Below are 19,908 nucleotides of genomic sequence, written 5' to 3' on the forward strand. Positions count from 1 at the left end.
GTAATTTAGTTCTTGATATATCTGAGAAGTTTTTTATTTAGGTACACAACAAAGAAAGCATCTGAAATCCTTACAGAGTTTTGAGCAAATTAAAAACATTTTTAAAGCTTTTTCTATCTTAATTCTGCTAGACTACATCAAAGTGCCTCAACTCTGGGCCTGTAGTTGTTCAAATCCAAAGGACATCACAGTGTTATGTGAATACCCTCCCTGATTTTGTGTAGTAGACCAATTACTAGCTGTGACAGTCATTCATACATTTTGCAGCAGGTATTTTGATTTAGGCTCTATGCTGATTTTGGTAATCTTAATATAAATAGGAATGTTGCTTAGCCTCAGATGAATGATCATCACAGGTTATAGGAATTAATTCTGGATTAATACTATCAAATTTTTGTGCTTTTCAGCATATCACCTGGATATTTGAAGCTTTACTTCAACTTAGTATACACTGATACATGCTTTATTCTGTTTTGCTGTTTGTAGAAAAAATTCCTGAGGTAGATTAACACCAAATGTTGGATTTTTTTTCCCCATGGCTTCCTTGGTCACTGTTCATTATTAACTCATCAATAAGTTTATGGACTATATTTAGTTATAAATAACAGCTATCCTCTACAAACCTTGAGAGTATATGGAATTTAAAGCCTGTTATTTTATGAAATAAAAATGATAAATCAAGAGGAAATGTTCAACTTTTTACTTAAATATGCATGGGACTATCACCTTGGTTGAGTTAGGTATACTGTTCAAGGAACATGTGTGGTACTACCCCAAGTAATGGATCTCAAGGCAAGAGAAAATGCCAAATTCTTTGGAACTGATAACATATAAAAGCAACTAGAATCCATACATTGTGCAGAATTATGATTAAAACAGTGACCACCAATTTGTCAGAAACCTCCCATTGACTTTGAATAGAAGTCAACTAGCTTCTAGAGGCATTTGATTACACTAAGACAAAAATGAAACTGAATTTTGCCAAATAGTAAAGCATCAGCATCAAAACTTATAGAACAGGTATCTGGTGTTGACAGTTTTCAGTCAATCCAGACAGCAGGGTGGTGGTGACACTCTTAGGACATACAGCTTTACCAATACCTTTGATAGCATACAAGATGGTACTGGGTGGAAGCACATGGATATCAACAACTCCTGAGTTGAAAAGTGTTTCAGAAGAGTCTGATTCTAAAAGAAAGCACTGTGCCATATTTTATTGGTATTTTTTTCTTTTTAGTGGAACATAAATAAAATAATGGTAATTCTTAATAATCGATGGCACTTAGGTGAAACACAGTATTAAACATTTAATCAATGACAAACACAAAATATCTTCTGAAAGCTCTGCAAGTAAATCAGTCAACACTAAACAATAGCTGTATCTTTAGTTTTTCCTTGGAAAGAACCTTAAAAGGAAAAAAGAAAAAAAACTCAACAAAACAAAACAAAACACAGAAATAGCTTAATTGAAGATTGCAGGCAGGCCACTTCTGGTTTACCAATTATTTTTATATTGACATGTTAGCACAGACTAGTTTTTATTTCAATTTATTCATGTTAAAACACAAAACTGACAAATCATTTCTCTAATTATTATTAGACTTTGACATAAAGACATTTCACATGCATGCTTACAGCAAAATAGGAACACATAACTTGAGATTCCAGCCAATTTTTATTTTCTTGAAGCTGTTTATCATCTGTAAATTTTCTCATTTTCTATCCTTCAGGCTCCTTCCTGCTGCCTACCTTTGGTCAATTATTGCTTCTCAGTATCATCACCAGCACAAGGACAAAAAATATGAAATAGTAAAATCAGTCCATCTGGTAATTTAATAGTTCTATTAAAGGGATTAATAAAAGGATATAAGTAATGTCCAAAATGAACTTATAGGATTATCAATGAATCCCAATTATTCCTACCATCTTCCCCACACAGATATTTGAGTTTTGTGTATGTGTATGCTTTTGTATGGATGGAACTTTAGGGAAAAATTTTAAGATATAGAAACACATGGGGTTGCCTGGGTGGCTTAGTTGTTAAGCATCTGCCTTGGCTCAGGTCATGATCCCAGGATCCTGGGATTGAGCTCCACATTGGGGCTCCCTGCTCAGCAGGAAGCCTGCTTTTCCCTCTCCCACTCCCTCTGCTTGTGTTCCCTCTCTTGCTGCCTATCATATAAATAAATAAAATCTTAAAAAAAAAAGATATAGAAACATATGTCCAAGTTTATAAGGTAAAATAACACATATACACTTTTAGTTTTATTTTGGTAAGAGCAATAAATAAGACAGATTTTTATCATCAATTTCAGAGCTGTTTGCATCTAATTATTTATTAATTAGATAATCACAGTATTTTAAGAATTGATTTTATCTGAATTTGTGAGAGATGGATTTCTTTCCAAAAAAGTATTTCTATTCTTACAGTGCTCTGAAGATCTTGTAGTATGCTGTTTTTATCAGTTCATCAGAAGAGGACTACTATGCTCAAAGAGAGAACTGCCAATAAACACTTAGAACTGTACTGAAACCAAAGCCCAAAAAGAAGATGGAAAAACTCTAAAGGTATGTTTAGAAAATTATTCAAAACTACGATAGTACTATATGAACACAGCAATGCTCCACAAATCCATCCTTAATAAAAAAGAAAATTAAAATAGTGCTAAACATCAAAAAAATCCCTTTTCTGAGCTCACAGCCTTGAAATATTCTTTCACCAAAATGGATGATTTGTAATTTTGTGTTCTTAATATTATGCTACAACAATTATGTTAATATAATTTTCATTGATTCACTTCAAAGAAACAAACAAAAATCTATAGAAAACTCTTCTTTTTGTAGTCTTCCTCAATCAAGAATGGCAAGGTATAGGATATTTAAGATGTCTCTAAATCAGACTATTTTGCATTTAAAGTAATTTCTAGAAAAATTTGCTCCCTGTAAGTTATCATGTCTTCTACATCTTTATAGACAAGCATTTCTTCAATGGACAACAGTTTATAGTTATTTAGGCTGAATGCTGATTTGTTCTGTATAGCATTTAACATTTTTAGGGATATTGTAACTGAATCACTCAAAGAGGAACAAACTGGGAAAATACGAGCATTCCACAAACTCAAACATGTCTTGTTTCCAGAGAACAGTTCCTCTGTAACTTGCAGATTCCAAATATCTAAGCATGACAGGAAACAGACTCCAAAGAATTGAAGTAACTTTATATCTGACAATGTTTTAACGTTCTTTTTCAAGTTGTCTTGCACTCCAAATGCCATAGTTGAATACTTTAAGTGTCCATTCATCTTCAAGCTTAAGGAACACACAAAAGAATATGCAGGCAGGACAGCTGTTGCTATGATATGACAACCACTAATAATGCAGTTTTCCCCAACTGAAACATCAGGCCCCAATCTGGAATACTCCACAACTGAGCCAGTTGCCACAGAACATCTTGAATCCAGTATACTTTGAATGATACAGGATGTATTACCAGAGCATTCTGGTATTGCAGAAAAGATGCTAAAAGCTATGGACTGTAAGCCAAGCTCTGACTTCAAACTGCTATCTGAAGTAAAATGAAACAAATATTCTTCAGTTGTTCCAATGTGATAAAATTTGGAGTTATTAAGAACAACAACATTTAATGAGGTTCCTTTAAGAAGATGAAATATTCTCTGCCTAATGTCTATCAAGTCTGCCTCTTCTTTAGTGACATTTGATGTGTTTCTGGTGTACTCCACAGTTGCTCCAGGTCCCAAAGCTTGCAGAAAGTCTCCATAGGCATCTATTTCACAGTTCAATGTGCCTATTTTCTCAAAAAAAGCGAGTAACTTTTTGGCTGACTTATGATCCATATAAAACAAGCTGTCTGTGTAGACATACTCAGAGTCTAACTTAAGAGAGGGAGTGTCACCCCTAGCAAAGTCCTGTTGAGAAATATTTCCAGGTCTATATACAGCATCAAATTGATGCATCTTTTCTATGCTGGGCTTATGAAGGAAACGATGGCAAGACCTGTATTCAAGGTCTCTATATTCCAAATCATTAAAAGGTTCTAAGACAAATACTCCATGTGTGGTACCAACAGTCAAACTAGAAGGATGAGCTAAAGCAGTAAAGCCAGGTTTGTCAAATTTAATAAACTCACATTCTCCAACACTATAAAGTTCAATGTCATCTGCACAGGTAACCAGAATCCCAGGATTCATATGTGAAGGGAAATCAATGTACATGGCTAGTTTTAATTCCAACATCTGATAAATGGGGTTACCAAAAGGTAATGCAGTGAAAATTTTGCCCAGAGCACTTGCATTTGGAAGGCGTTGGCTGTAACCACCTATATAAAATTAAAGAAAATAACTGTTTTAAAATGTTTATAAGTCTCTAAGATTTTAAAAACCAGGGGCATCCGTCACAACTCAAAATATCTCTAAAGATATTTAATATATTTAAGGCAGTACTGTAACTCAGGAAAGAATAGTAAATTCCAGGCTACAAATTCAAGAGCAATTCTCCTGTAGTGATTTGATATAATGCAATGTTAGATTAGGAAAGAATTCTATTATATTTTAGAGGCTGTGAATTGTTTTGAATCAATTGTACAACCAGTAAAAAGAACCATGGGCTAAAAAATGATCTTATATCTATATTTTAAACCATAAATTGAAATGCAACAATGTTTAAACTCCTACATTAAGAATCTACTTCATAGTAAGGAAAAAAGTCACAAAAAACTAAAATACCAATTCCAAAATATAATTATTAAACAGTAATTTCCAGATGCAGTGTTTTTCCTCAAATTATTACATACACTCAAAGGAAGTAATGGTGCGTTTACTTAAGAGCATTTAAAATTTATACTTGTTTTTAATTTAAACAGGCTTTTTCCCTCTAAGATGAGTCTTATGACTTTTTAAAAATTCCTTGAAAAGCATGTTCTCTTAAGTACACTAAATAGCTTATATCATTTTTATGTAACTAATTATATTGAAAAGCAGCATTAGATTGTAGAAAGAGTCAGACAAAAACAGGTTCAAACTCTGGTTCACCACTTTTTAGTTGTTTATCTTTGGATTTACTCCAAATCAGCAAATGTAGAATAATACTTGCTTTATTGTGTTTTATGTAAAGCACTTAGACACATTATGTTGTTCAACAAATGAGAGCTAGTACTTTCTACTTTTTTCCTTTTTCAAAGACTAGCCAACACTTTTTAGCATTGTAAGAATTACCTTTTTTTAACTATGTATTTTCTTAGTGTCTAACTTAGTTTTTACTAAATTGGTAATAAATAATATTGGTTTTGGAATGAGCTATGAATTTGAATTTTTCTACTTTTTTAAAGTTAGTCTTAAAATCAAAACTTGGGTGCTTTACTTGATATCATCTTTATAAAGAATCATTGTTCTGTATATAAATCATAAGAAATAAAAAGTGCCTTGGAAGCCATGTAGATGAGTGGCTCTAAAATACCTGTCCCTGAACTGGTGCCAGTCCATAATAACATTTTTATCAGCTCCAGTACATACAGAAAAATAACAGAGGTTTGCATATAACCCAAATTCTCATATAACTAAGTTTACTGAAGAAAACTATCCTTTATTCTGAGATTATCTTTCCCACTTTTCTGTTTTAAAATGTCCTCCTTTGTGTGTGATTTTCCCTCTTACAACTTTCTTGTTCTCTCCATGTTTTGTCACCACCCTTTCTTTTGTTTTTAAACTCTTTTAAGGATTGTAAACTTTTGCCACCAATAATCAGATAAAAATGCATGGTAGAAAGTTTTGGCAAAAGTCTGGTAATCCCAGTGCTAAGTCAGCCTCTCCCCTACAATAATAATCCCTTTTCAAGCATTATCAAGAAATATTCATTATTTTGATGAATTCTATTTTAGGAAAATAATTTTCTATATATATACTAAAAATATCCATGAAAAGTTGATGATGAATGTGATCTAGAATTTTAAAGATACATTTGTGAAAAAACATTATGCTGCTTACAGCTTTCAAATATCAAGAAAAGCATGAAATATTTGTTTTCAAAGCAGAGTAACTTCAAAGACAAAAATTTAAAAAAGGAGAAGAAAGTATCTGCAAGGTAGAAAAAAGTCCCTAAGGTATCAAAGGTAAAATGTAAATTAGTGAAAAGAATATGTATAACTTTACCAGAATGAATTAATAGGATGGTAAAAGAATTCCATTTATCTCCATATAGCTTTTCTAAACATCGAAGGGCACAAAGTGTGGATCCTCCATTTCCTTAAAAATAAAAGTTAAAAAAACACAATTAATTTCATAGAAACCTACTGAAAATTTGTAATTACAGTAAAATTAGGTGTTATAACTTTGAAGATAGGGCCATTGGCTACAATTAACTAGGCAGAGAGCAAAGATATGGCCAAAGAATCACATTAAACACACGTTCCACAGCATTTAAATAAACAATTAGCAATGAAACCCAGAGATCAGCACTTGGTAATCAATGATGAGCATTATAATTTCCTGAAAATAATAATAAAAATAAAGTGATAAATTAGACAATTTGCAACACAAGAAGAGAGTAAATATACACATTCATTTGGAATTACAAACTGAAAAACCCATTAAAATAATTCTGCCATATGACAAAACCAAATATTTGAGTTAGATTTAAAAAGATCTTAACTATAACTACACTTACTAGTTACCTTGGGCAAGTTACTTAACTCTCTGTGCCTCAGATTCTCATCTATATGATAGGAATCATAAAAGTACTGACTGTACCATTATGAGGAGTAAAACACAGGTTAATTAGATCAATGCCAATGTCAGATATAGATACCCTGTATGGTATCAAGGGGCTTCAGCTTTAAGTATCACATAGAATGTGGCCCCCAGAAAAATAGCATGTATTTTTATTTGCAATGGAAGGTCAAAGGCAAAGTTGACTAAAACTGGGTTTTTAAAGTACGTATCTATGATACTTAGGCCATTAGACTGTGCTCTTTTGCTTTCTGCATTGTGGTTCCAAGAGGCCAAGTTCGTGTGCGTGTGTGTGTGTATGTATTTTTTTTGCTGATTTGCAATCTTTGTGTAAATTTCTGAACTATGAAGTTTGGAGGGACCTTAAGAGCCCTACCAGTAAAGTCCACAAGAATATTCACCATCTAAGTACATTAATTAAAATTAATAAAATTATTTTAAATAACATTCTGCAAGTTTTTCATGGTAAGCACAATGTGTAAGAACAGAATGTGTTATGCCTTTTATCTTTCTTAAAAAAATTGTAAATTTACATTAAATTTTTAAAGTTTGGAAAGACTATCGAAAGAAAGATAGAGAGCTCATAAATTGTGAGCCATAAGAAAGCTTTTCTTCAGTGATCATTATGCCCAGAACCTATGATTTAAATCTGACCATATAGAGAGTACCAATTTTGGCTCCAGCAGGATCAACAACAACATGATATTGAACTCCAAGGGGTAGCTCCTTTTTTTTCAGCTTTTCTGACAGCTGTTGCTTATAAGCAAGTTCCTGTTTTTCATCAGCTGCTGTTATTGCAACAATGTCCCAGAATTCTCCAGCTGCCACAGGTTTGCCTATGTGGAAAAAGTAGGGAAATAAGTATCAGAAATCTCTAGCTGTTACAGGTTTACCTTTTTGGAAAGAAAAAAAAAAAAGATTATCTTCCTAAATCTATCTTCTCAGAATTAGGGGATAATTAGTGGCTAGGTAGTATAATTCAAACTAGTTCTACTGAAGATTGTTCACAAATTTTGCATTTTTTCCTCTTTTAGATTACTTGCTCCTTTTATGGTTTACAGTTCATTTATTCACATATTCTGAAAGTTGTTACGTTTCTTAAGAGAAGTACTTTTGCCTTGCTAAAATTTACCTTGATTCTTAAATAACAAGAGACAAAAAGAGTATGAATCTTCAGCTGTGAAAATCAATTTTTATATCAGGACCACTTAGTGTTTGTTGGCCAAGTACAATTCAGCCCAAAGATCCATTCCTACAACGTTGCTGTTTATCAATTAATGTACTTTATTTTTTTTAAATTTTTTATTGTTATGTTAATCACCATACATTACATCATTAGTTTTTGATGTAATGTTCCATGATTCATTGTGCATAACACCCAGTGCTCCATGCAGAGGTACTTTATTTTTTATTACCTTAAGCTAAGCCATGCATGGGTTAGCCTGGTGATGGGTATTAAAGAGGGCACGTATTGAATGGAGCACTGGGTGTTATATGCAAACAACGAATTATGGAACACTACATCAAAAACTAATGATGTAATGTATGGTGATTAACAAAACATAAAAAAATTAAAAAAAAAATAAAGACAGGGTGAACTCAAAAAAAAAAAAAAAAAAGATGAGCCATGCAAGTTTACAAAGGCTTTGAAGTATGATCTAAAATTCTGGATAACAGAAAAGTTCCCAACTCCTTGATGAGCTCATTAAAAAACAACCAAAAAACCAAAACACCAACAACAAAAAAACCAGACCGAATTTTTGGTAGATGTTGGAAACTCTTCTTTATTGGTAAACAAGATGAATAAGGATTCTTATTAGTTAACAAACAGAATCTGTCAAAATTTAATAGTCCTGAATATCTTACTGTCTTCCAAGTATTATTTCCTGTATTTTTAATGTAGTAACTTCATCAAAAAATAACTAATTTTATTAGATAATTGTACAAGGAATGACAAATGGCAGTTCTTTAATTTTTTTTTGATACAAACTACCCCTTTTAAATTTTAACCTATAATTCCTCCATGTCTTGTTTTTTACTCATTCTGCATTCACAGTATGGAACAAACTGGTGAAGTAGTAAGGGGATTGCAGAAGGCTAAAATCAGATATTTATTGGTCAAAGCACTTAGATCATTTAGATTTATTTTAAATAACTATTGTTAATGAGCTAACCAAATGCTTAACTTAGATTTGTAGCTTCACTAGTCAGATTAATACTTTTCTTTCTTCTTCCTTCTCTTATTTTATAATAATTTATTTCCTTCTCTCTTATTTTAAACATACATATATATGTTACTAGGAATAAGGTCAAAGAAATAAAGTAACAACATAACGTAAAGAAGACAATGACAGAATAAAAAAAATCAAGAGGAGTATTAACTACGGCAGGGCCTGTGTCCTAAACCCGAAGGTGAGAAGCAGACAGGAAGTGATAGTCTAGCAAACTTCCCGGAACGCAAAGCACCCTCCCTGTCCATTGCCGGGGAGAGCTGGGATTCCCTTTTTGCTACCTCTCAGCTCTGAAAACCTCCGCAATTTTCTTTGGGTGGCTTCTCGCAGAGCTACGCCTAAGGGTGCAACTGCAGCAGCCATAGCAACAACACCGACCCCCAAACCAGCGGAAGCCTTCCAAGTATCCGGCGCCGGGTACAGCACGCATGCGCCCCCGAGTGTAACCTGTTCCTGGGTCCGGTTTCGCCTCTGTCCCGCCCTTTACGTGCGTCATTCACGTAACCACGCCCCCGAAGCTCCGGCCTGCCGGGAGAAAACCTTGCGGGACTGAGTCTGGAGTCTGGCCTCGTTTCCCTAGCAACCGACTCCGGAGCAGATGAATACCTAGCGATTTGTCGGACTGTGCCGGGTCTGGGCCGTTTGTTCCCAACTCAAGGCCTTGTAGACCAGTTGACCCGGTGAGTGGTTCGGGTTGGGCGATAGAATTGTTAGAACTGACCCGCTAAGAAGACGAAACTACAACTTAGCTCCCGGCTTTCTCTCGAAAGGTGGTCGTCCTTTCTAACTCGCGGTTTGTTTCAGCCAGGAGCAGTTCCCAAAGACCTCTTGACAAGTTAATTCCTCCCCCAAGGTCGTCACTTGAAGACATCTGCTCCAAGCCTAGGTCCTGATATATAGTCTGAACATTCAAAATCTCTGTATTCTCTTCAGGAACCTTAGGTTTGTGGCTTCTTTGCCCTTGCAGTTCTTAGTAAGTGAGCCTCACCACCCCTCAGTTTTGAATTCACGTCAGAGGCTTTTGTAAATTGTATATAATTCAGTCTGTGACTAGTCCTTTAACATTTGTGGTATTGGGTTTATTCACTGGCATTCTTTTGTATGTGCAGACTGATCAAACACTTTAAATAACATTACTGGGAATAAGTCAGATCTATTTAGATGTATTTTTGGTAGATATCTATAAGTATTTCTCTTGTAAAGCACAAGTTTATAATGAGTTTTACAGATTAATCTGTTCATCTTTACATATGTTATGAATCAGAATAATGACTTAGTGAAGGTCTCACAATCAGTAGTAGAGAAGACTTAAGCACTATTTTTCAATCCCAAACCCACAAATCATCTACCACACCATGCATTTTGATTTATTTTAGAAACCTGACTTCATGAAACTATTCATCAGTGCCATAGGCAGGCATTCAGGGCTCTAAAATACAAGTTCTTGCCATGAACTTAACATTATTTTTGTTTGGTTGTTTTTTTACTAAAGACTTGGCTCTGCATTTACTTCTGTACTTAAAGAGAAATCATTTGGGTAAAAAGGGAGATTAGTTTTGCATAGTTTCATCATTTAAAAGTTTTTTGTTGTTAATAAAAACAAAACATTAAGAACATTTAGAAAATACAGAAGGCTTGAGTGAGGTGAGAGCAAAAGGGAGTGAGCAATACAGGTCAGAGAGGTGACAAAGGCTAAAGAAGGGATTTTGGTTTTTTGTCCTGAGTGAAGCAAAGTCATTGCAGAGTTTTGATGTGACTTGCCTTATGTCTAAAAAGATCACCCAGAAATGTACAAGTAGACTGTAGTGGAGGGTGCGTCAAGGAGAGAGTTGGTGGAGACTTGGCCATGATAGTAACAGTCGGGATGCTGAGAAATTGACTAGATTCTAGACATACTTTTGAAGGCACAATCAATACAATTTGCTAATGGTATGGCTATGGAATGTTAGAGAATGAGAGAAATCAAGACTGACCGCCTGAAGGTTAGAATGGCCATCAATTGAGATGGGAAAGGCTATGGATGGGGAATGTTGGTAGTAGGGAGAGTCCACAATTTTGGTTTTGGACATGTGGAATATATGGATGTATACAGATGTGTGTGTATGCACTACAAATGTAATGGAAGTTTGTGTGTGTGTATGTGTCTATAGGCATTATACATATGAGTCCAGAGTTCATGAGTGAGGTCTGGGCTAGAGAGATAACTTTAGGAATCCTCAGCATACAGATGGAATTATTTTTATTTTATTATTTTATTTTATTTTATTTTTTGAAAGTTTTAATTCCAGTTGGTTATCATATGGTGTAGTATTAGATTCTGGTGTACATAAAAGTAGTGATTCAACACTTCGTAGAATACCTGGTGTTCATAACAAGTGCACTCCTTAATCCCCACCACCTATTTAACCCATCCCCCACCCACCTCCCTTCTGGTAACCATCAATGTGTTCTCTGTAGTTAAAAATCTTTTTCTTGGTTTGCCTGTCTGTTCCTCCCCACCCCCCCCCCCCCAATTTGCTCATTTGTTTTGTTTCTTAAATTCTACGTATGAGTGAAGTCATATGATAGTTGTCATTCTCTGACTGCCTTATTTCACTTAGCATTATATTCTAGCTCTATCCACTCCATTTCATTCTTTTGTTATGGCTGGATAATATTCCATTGTGTGTACAAAATCTTCCCCACCCCCTCAGATCTAGGATTAGGATTTGGTTTAGGACCAGAATAATGGTTAGGGTTAGGGTTGGGGTCAGGGACGGTGCAAGTGTATGTGCCTACTATCCTGTAGTTCAGAGACCTCTCCAGAGGGATAACTTTAGGTTTAGAGTTATGGCTAGGGGTTAGATGGGGTTAATTTTAAACTACAAAACTAGATGAGATCCTAGGGGAAGAAAGGTTAATAAAGCTTATAAGCTCAAGAATTGTGCATACTAACAAGGTAAACAATGAAAAAGTGACCAAATAAAATTTTGGATAGTGATAAGAACTGTGAAGGGACTAAAACAGAGTGATATAATAGACTCTATTATGTAGAGTATTAAATACAGCATTTCATGGACCTAGGAAGGATTGCCATAGAAATTGATATTATTTTTTCTGATATGATTATTCATATAAAATGTGCTGGAAGTAAATATACCACATTATCAGCTGTGGTTTTTGTTCTTTCCTCTTTTCTCTTCTCAAATGTTCATTAATATTTTTCTTTAAAGATTATTTATTTATTTGAGAGAGAGAATGAGATAGAGAGAGAGAGCATGAGAGGGAGGAGGGCCCGAGGGAGAAGCCGACTCACTGCTGAGCAGGGAGCCCGATGTGGGACTCGATCCTGGGACTCCAGGATCATGACCTGAGCCGAAGGCATTTGCTTAACCAACTGAGCCACCCAGGTGCCCCAAATGTTCATTAATATTAATTTTTAAGTAAAAATGAAAAAATATTGAATACTATGTGAGTAGTATTTTTACTACTCATTCGACAATACTTTTGCAAATTATATGTCTTTAATTTTAATGAAATACAGGTTATAAAATATTGCTTTCATGGGTTATGATTTTTTTATTATTATACCTAAGGTCACCTAGATTTTCTTCTAGGAGTTTTAAAGTTTTATAGTTTTATGTTTTACATTTGGATCATTGATCCACTTTGAATTAATTTTTCTGAAGGTGTAAAGTCTATGTCTAGATTCATGTTTTTTGTTTGTTTGTTTTTGCCTGTGGATGTCCAATTTTTTCAGCACCATTTGTTGAAAGTATTGTATTGTCTTCTTTGTCAAAGATCAGTTGACTATATTTCTATTTATGGACTCTATTCTGTTCCGATGGTCTTTCTGTTGTTTCGATAATGCTACACAGTCTTGACAACTATAGCTTTATAGTAAGTCTTAAAGTCTGGTAGTGTCATTCCTCCAACTTTGTTCTTCTTCGATAGTGTGTTAGAGGGGCGCCTGGGTGGCTCAGTCATTAAGCGTCTGCCTTCGGCTCAGGTCATGATCCCAGGATCCTGGGGTCGAGCCCCACATCGGGCTCCCTGCTCAGCGGGAAGCCTGCTTCTCCCTCTCCCACTCTCCGTGCTTGTGTTCCCTCTCTTGTTATGTCTCTCTCTGTCAAATAAATAAAATCTTTAAAAATAGTGTATTAGATATTGTAGGTTTTTGCCTCTTTTATCAACTTTAAAATCAGTTTGTTGATATTGATAAAATAATTTGCTGAGATTTTGAATGGGTTTGCACTGAATTTATAGAGCAAGTTGGGAGGAACTGACATCTTGATACTGAGTTTTCCTATCCAGGCTATCAATGCACATGAAGTCTCTCTCCATTTATTTAGTTCTTTGATTTTGCTCATCAGGAGTTTGTTGTTTTCCTTCTATAGATCTTGTACATATTTTGTTACATTTATACCTAAATATTTCATTTTGGGAGGTCCTAATGTAAACAATATTGTGTTTTTAGTTTGTTCATTGGTGGTATGTAGGAAAATGTTTGGATTTTGTGTATGAACCTTGTGTCTGCAACCTGTTATAATCACTTATTTGTTCCTGGGTTTAGTGAGGGTTTTTTGTTTGTTTTGTTTTTGTTTTTGTTTTGTTTTTTATTGGTTCTTTTGGATTTTCTTTTTTTAATATTTTATTTATTTATTTGAGGAGAAAGTGAGAGAGAGAATGAGCATGAGTTGGGGGAGGGTAGGGACAGAGGAAGAGGGAGAAGCAGACTCTCCACTGAGCGGGGAGCTGGGCTTTGATACTAGGACCCTGAGATCATGACCTGAGCCTAAGGCAGATGCTTAACCGACTGAGCCACTCAGGTGCCCTCTTTTGGATTTTTTATGTAGATGATCATGCCATCTGTGAACAAACAGTTTTATTTCCTCCTCCCCAATCTGTATATATTTTTAAATTTCCTTGCCCTGTCTTACTGAAATAGCTAAGACTTTCAGTAGGATGTTAAAAAGCAATGATGAGTTGGGACATCCTTGCGTTGGACCTGATCTTAGTGGGGAAGCTTCTAATTTCTTACCATTAAGTATGATGTTAGCTACAGAATTTTTATAGATAACTTTTATCAAGTTGAAGAAGTTCTCTATTCCTAGATTACTGAGAATTTTTGTCATGAATAGAGTTGGATTTGATTTAATGACTTTTCTGTATCTGTTGAAATGATCATGTGATTTTTCTTTTTTTTAGCCTGCTATTGTGATGGATTACACTAATTGGTTTGTGAATATTGAACCAGACTTGCATATCTGGGAAAAATCCCACTTGGTAGATTCTTTTTATCCATTGTTGGATTCAGTTTACTAAATTTTTTTTCAGGATTTTTGCATCTGTTTTCAGGAGAAACATTGGTCTGTTCTTTTCCTTTCTTGTAATGTCTTTGGCCATAGTGTTAGGATAAAGCTGACCTCATAGAATGAGTTAGGTTTTGCTTCTATCTTCTGAAAGGGATTGTAGGGAATTGGTATAATTTCTCCTGTAAGTTTTGGTAGCATTCCTCAGTGAACTCATATGGGTCTGGTGCTTTCTATTTTGAAAGGTTATTAGTTATTGACTCAACTTCTTTCTAAGTATCTGTCTCTTCAGATTGTCTTTTGGTTCTTGTGTGAATCTTGGCAGATTGTGTCTTTCAAGGAATTGATCCATTTCATCTAGGATATCAAACTTTTGTGCATGGGACTGTTCATAGTATTTCTTTATTATACTTCTAAAGTCCATGGGATTGTAGTATTGTCCTCTCTTTAATTTCTGATATTAATAATTTGTGTTCTCTCTTTTTTCTTTGCCTGGCTAGAGGTTTATCAATATTTATCTTTCCAAAGAACTAGCTTTTGGTTTTATGGATTTTCTGTTTTCAATTTCATTAATTTCTCCTGTAATTTTTATTATTTCTTTACTTATGCTTACTTTGGATTTGATTTGCTCTTTTATTTTTCTAGTTTCCTAAGGTGGAGGTTTAGATTATTGCTTTTAGATTTTTCTTCTTTTATGATATATGCATTCAATGCTGTAAATTTCCCTCTAAGGACTGCTTTTGCTACATCCCACACATTTTGATAAGTTGTATTTTTATTTTCATTTAGTTCAAAATATTTTTAAATTTCTCTTGAGATCTTTGGCCCATGTGTTTCTTAGAAATGTGTTGTTTAATCTCCACATATTTGGGGGTATTCCAGCTATCTTTCTGTTACTGATGTGTAGTTTAATTCTGTTGTGATCCAGGGCAGACATTGTATAATTTCTGTTCTTTTAAATCTGTTAAGTTGTATTTTAGGCCCAGAATGTGGCCTATCTTGGTAAATATTTATATGAGCTTTTGATGAATATACATTCAGGGGTTGTTGGATAAAGTCGTCTGTAGATGTCAGTTATATTCTGTTGATTGATGGTGTTGTTGTGTTTAACTATGTTCTTACTGATTTTCTGTCTGTTAGATATGTTCATTTTCTGATAGTGGGGTTGAAGTCTCCAGCTGTGACAGTGGATTCATCTGTTTCTAGCAATTCTATCAGTTTTGCTTCACTTCTCTTAGGTGCATAAACTTTATCGGTTGGTATGTTTTTTTAGAGAAATGACCCTATTCTTATTATGTAATGCCATTCTTTTTTTTTTTTTTTTTGACAGAGATAGAGAAAGAGTGAGCCCAAGTAGGGGGGAGTGGGAGAGGGAGAAGCAGGCTCCCTGATCTGCAGGGAGCCTGATGTGGGGCTCCATCCCAGGACCCTGAGATTATGACCTGAGCTGAAGGCAGATGTTTAACAAACTGAGCCACCAGGCGTCCCTGTTATGCCATTCTTTATCCTGATAACTTCTCTTGCTTTGGACTGCTCTGTTTAAAGTTAATATAGCTACTCCTGCTTTCTTTTGATTGGTGTCTGCATGGTATATCTTTCTCTATCACTTTATATGTCTTTACCTTTAAACTGGGTTTCTTGTGGACAACATATAATTGGACATTTTTTTTAATATCATCTGATAATCTCTCTTAATTGGTTCATTTGGACCTTGACATTCATAATGATTATTGATATATTTGGATTAATATTTGCGATATCCATTGTTGTTTTCTATTTGTTGCCATTATTCTTTGTTTTTATCTTCTGTCTTTCACTCTTTTTATGGCTTATGTGGGTTTTTTTTAAATTTTTTATTGTTATGTTAATCACCATATATTACATCATTAGTTTTTGATGCAGTGTTCCATGATTCATTGTTTGTTCATAACACCCAGTGCTCCATGCAGAACGTGCCCTCCTCAATACCCATCACCAGGCTAACCCATCCCCCTACCTCCCTCCCCTCTAGAACCCTCAGTTTGTTTTTCAGAGTCCATCATCTCTCATGGTTCGTCTCCCCCTCTGACATACTCCCCTTTTCTTCCTCTCCTGTTATCTTCTTCTTTTCCTTTTTTCTTAAAATATGTTGCGTTATTTGTTTCAGAAGTACAGATATGTGGTTTTAGACAAGCATTGTATATGATTCCATTTTCTTTCCTTTCATAGCATTTTTTAAAAAATATTTATTTATTTGACAGAGAAAGACACACAGAGAGAGGGAACACAAGCAGGGGAAGTGGGAGAGGGAGAAGCAGGCTTCCCGCCAAGCAGGGAGTCCGATGCGGGGCTGGATCCCAGGACCCTGGGATCATGACCTGAGCCGAAGGCAGACGCTTAATGACTAAGCCACCCAGGCACCCCTCCTTTCATAGCATATTGGTTATGGTTCTTATTTCACCATTTTTAGTTGGTTGCTCAAAAGTTTGCAATCCACATTTATAACTAATTCAGTTCCATTTTCAAATAAAACTCTGCGCCTTCCCAGGTAGTGTAAGTATAATTAGAAAATTAGAAAATTTTATTATAATTATAATAAAATTATAATTAGAAAATAAACTTAATTCTTTTCTTATATATTTGGTGCTTTAATTTCACTTGTATGTAATCATTCATGTATGTATGACATGCATAAACTTAGATAATCGCTTATATCATTTGCTATTACTATTTTGACAAACTTTCATGTGTTAGATCAATTAAAAATAAGAAAAATAAAAAATTTTTATTTTATGTACACTATTTCTTTCCCAGTGATCTTCCTTGCTTTTTATAGATCTGAGTTTCTGAACTATATTATATTCCTCTTCTCTAAAGAATTTCTTTTAACATTTCTATTAGGTAGGCATACTGGCAATAAATTTCCTCAGTGTTTGTCTATGAAAGTGTTTCTCCTTTATTTTGAAAGATAATTTCACAGGGTACAGAATTCTAGGTTGGTGGGTTTTCCTTTTTCTCTCAGTATTTTAAATATTTTATTCCACTGTCTTCTTAAATGATTTCTTAAGCGGTGTTGATTTCTATGCAGATATTTTTCTAGATTTTTTAAATTAGTTTTTATTGTTTTATATCCATCTTCTGGCTCATCACCCTTTAATTTTTTTCAAGCTTATAGTTTTACAGTCTACAAGCATGGAATAAAATTAAAGTTGAAAACTGGTGTTTTCACAAAAGCTTTTTAAAAATTTTTGAACAGAAATATACAGCCTTCTAAATTTTAGAAAGTGAATACATGTTAAAGGACAGAAATTAAGATGTCTTGATTACAAGTGCATCTTTGATTCATTGTTCCAAATGACTTTTTATGTTATATGAAATATGTGGTCTATACCATCAAATTTTAATGTTTTAAGGAATCAGTGTTTTTTATATAAACTTACAAACCAACTAGATTCCATTTTAATTTGCCAGGAGATATATAATATTCTAATTGTTTACTATAACTCTTCTCCTTAATTTTTAAAGTACATTTTATGTGTGATGTAAAATCATGGCAAGTCTTCATCAAAACAGTATTGACTCAATGAATTATTTGACCAAATAAAAAGTATTTCTTAAAAAAATAATTGCAGTGTTTATGATGGGCTTAAATATACTGCAGACATTCTAAACTAAAAGTAGTTTGCAACCACAATAGATATAAAATAACCCTAGCTATATTTCCTACAGTTAGATTTTTGAAAAGTAAACCTTTATTTTTCCCCTTTTTTCATGACTTTATTTCATTTGCAGAATCTTAGCAAAGTTTGTGGTAATTCTGGAGTCTAGTGTCCAGAATTCAACCTACGTAATAATGCTATAACTAATGCTTACAAAATAAGTTACTATAACATAGATCACCAAGCCAAATATTAAATTTTAATATACTCTTTACTTAAAATAATAATGTATTTGTATACCTATCATTTAAAATTTCAGTGACTGAGTGTGATGCCCAGAGGTCAATGACACAGCAAAACAAATTTTTGAAAATATCTTTAAAATATTTGTTAAATATCTATTTGAAAAGGAAATAAACATACAAAATGTTTACTTTTCAATTTTTAATTTAGATATTCATTAATTATAACCTCATTTAGTTACCCTTCATGTGTTTACCACCAATTTTTTTAAATGAAAAAAGTTGAGAATAAAGTTGAGACTTATAGTTGATGTACATTATAGTTTATGAAGACATGGTTTTTACAGTGTGATTAAAAATATATGATAATTTTAAAATTAGTACCGTAGTCGATACAAACTAGGTTTACTGACAATGATACTAATTTCTTTTGAACTATAGGACTTTTTTGAAATTGCAGTTGGAGTCCTGATGCTTTATGTGTTGCTATACTTAAATTTGCCTTTTGAACATTATATTATTATTTGAACTTGATGATACACACATTTATATGTGTATTTTACAAAGTAATTGTAAAATTATCAAAAATCTAAAAGGAACAAAAGTGCCTGGATTCCTCTTTAATTGTCATTTTTAAAATTGGCCGTACTTGGTACACAGGCTTTTAAGTATGTGTATTGAAAACCAATTGCAGTGGTTTTCAGCTTCCCTTGGTGGTGTAATCATCTGGCCCTATAGCGGCAGAGATAAGATTCAATAGGTAGACTAATAGGGCCTGATAATTTGTGTTATTCTAGTTATACTGATGTGCAATAAAGAATAAGAAATAAAATTAAATGTTGCATGATTCAAACTGATTGGGCTACGTGACAGACTATTTAATTGAATACTTTGAATAACTGAAAAATACCTTCTATTCTGAATGTAGAATGCTAGTTCTTAAAAAAAAATGGAAATATAGTGTACTACATTTAATCTTATAACTTACTAACTGTATATTAGTCTTTCCTTTGGATAGCAATAACTTAATCTCATATAATAGTGTTCTGCCCTAGAATGTTTTTTAACATTAAGGTTGTTTATATGTTGGCAAATAAATACTATCAATGGAGATGAATATTTTGCAATAGAGAACACAAATATAAATGATCCTACTTTAATATAAGACTGATTTTAAGATTATTTTAGAATTCATATCACCAGCTAAAAAAAATCAGTTGAGAATGGCTTAAAAATTAAAGTCTATAACACAGATTGGGGTACCTGGGGGGCTCAGTCGTTAAGCGTCTGCCTTTGGCTCAGGTAATGATCCTGGGGTCCTGGGATCAAGCCCAGCATAGGGCTCCCTGCTCCGCGGGGAGCCTCCTTCTCCCTCTCCCACTCCCCCTGCTTGTGTTCCCTCTCTTTCTGTGTCTGTCTCTGTCAAATAAGTAAATAAAATCTTTAAAAAACAAACAAACAAACAAAGATCAGTTGATAGTAACCAAAAATATGTTTGCAGGCACCTGGGATGAGATTCAGTATTTAAGCATTTCATTAACTCTGAATGACCTAGCAGATAAGAAATATATTTTGTAGGAACCACAGAGTTTTTGGAGACACTTTTTTCCCCTCTCACTTAAGACCTGAAAAACAAGTAAAGAGTTTGTTGTTTTTCATTGTAAAAGACCCTTCATATGATCTGGTTAAAGTTAACATTTATAGAATTTCTAGATATTTATAGAGAGTCATGGGATGAGAGAATGACAAAATGCTCCCATCCCCAA

General features: G+C 33.9%; 2 protein-coding genes across 3 annotated transcripts in view; one reads left to right on the forward strand and one right to left on the reverse strand.

Moving 5' to 3' along the window:
- Positions 1-1,199: 1,199 nt before the first annotated feature.
- Positions 1,200-9,408, reverse strand: FPGT (fucose-1-phosphate guanylyltransferase). Of its 2 annotated transcripts, none has more exons than XM_025871850.2 (4): positions 9,253-9,407; positions 7,409-7,576; positions 6,165-6,257; positions 1,200-4,336 (listed from the first exon to the last, which is right to left on the reverse strand). In XM_025871850.2, the coding sequence occupies exons 1-4, from the start codon at positions 9,332-9,334 to the stop codon at positions 2,901-2,903; spliced, it is 1,779 nt and encodes a 592-aa protein (XP_025727635.1). In that variant the 5' UTR covers positions 9,335-9,407; the 3' UTR covers positions 1,200-2,900. The 2 variants fall into 2 exon arrangements, with proteins under 2 accessions (XP_025727635.1, XP_073752628.1); XM_073896527.1 differs by having other exon boundaries at positions 3,206-3,519; positions 9,253-9,408.
- Positions 9,409-9,487: 79 nt separating this feature from the next.
- LRRIQ3 (leucine rich repeats and IQ motif containing 3) overlaps positions 9,488-19,908 on the forward strand; it is a 204,197-nt gene continuing 193,776 nt past the window's right edge. The window contains exon 1 of the mRNA XM_025871848.2: positions 9,488-9,651. The gene's annotated coding sequence lies outside the window, so the exon portion shown is untranslated. The remainder of the gene's footprint in view (positions 9,652-19,908) is intronic.

Source organism: Callorhinus ursinus, unplaced genomic scaffold (genome assembly GCF_003265705.2).
Source record: "Callorhinus ursinus isolate GAN/ISIS: 27379988/994484 unplaced genomic scaffold, GSC_fseal_2.0 scaffold9, whole genome shotgun sequence".
Taxonomy (NCBI): Eukaryota; Metazoa; Chordata; class Mammalia; order Carnivora; family Otariidae; genus Callorhinus; species Callorhinus ursinus.

Excerpts from the sequence above, each read along its gene's own strand:
- FPGT (XM_025871850.2), bottom strand. The coding sequence starts at position 9,334 with ATGGCTGCTGCAGTTGCACCCTTAGGCGTAGCTCTGCGAGAAGCCACC. Across the intron at positions 7,577-9,252 it reads GAGGTTTTCAGAGCTGAGAG|GCAAACCTGTGGCAGCTGGA; the intron begins GTAGCAAAAAGG and ends TTTTCCACATAG. Across the intron at positions 4,337-6,164 it reads CATCCTATTAATTCATTCTG|GTGGTTACAGCCAACGCCTT; the intron begins GTAAAGTTATAC and ends AATTTTATATAG.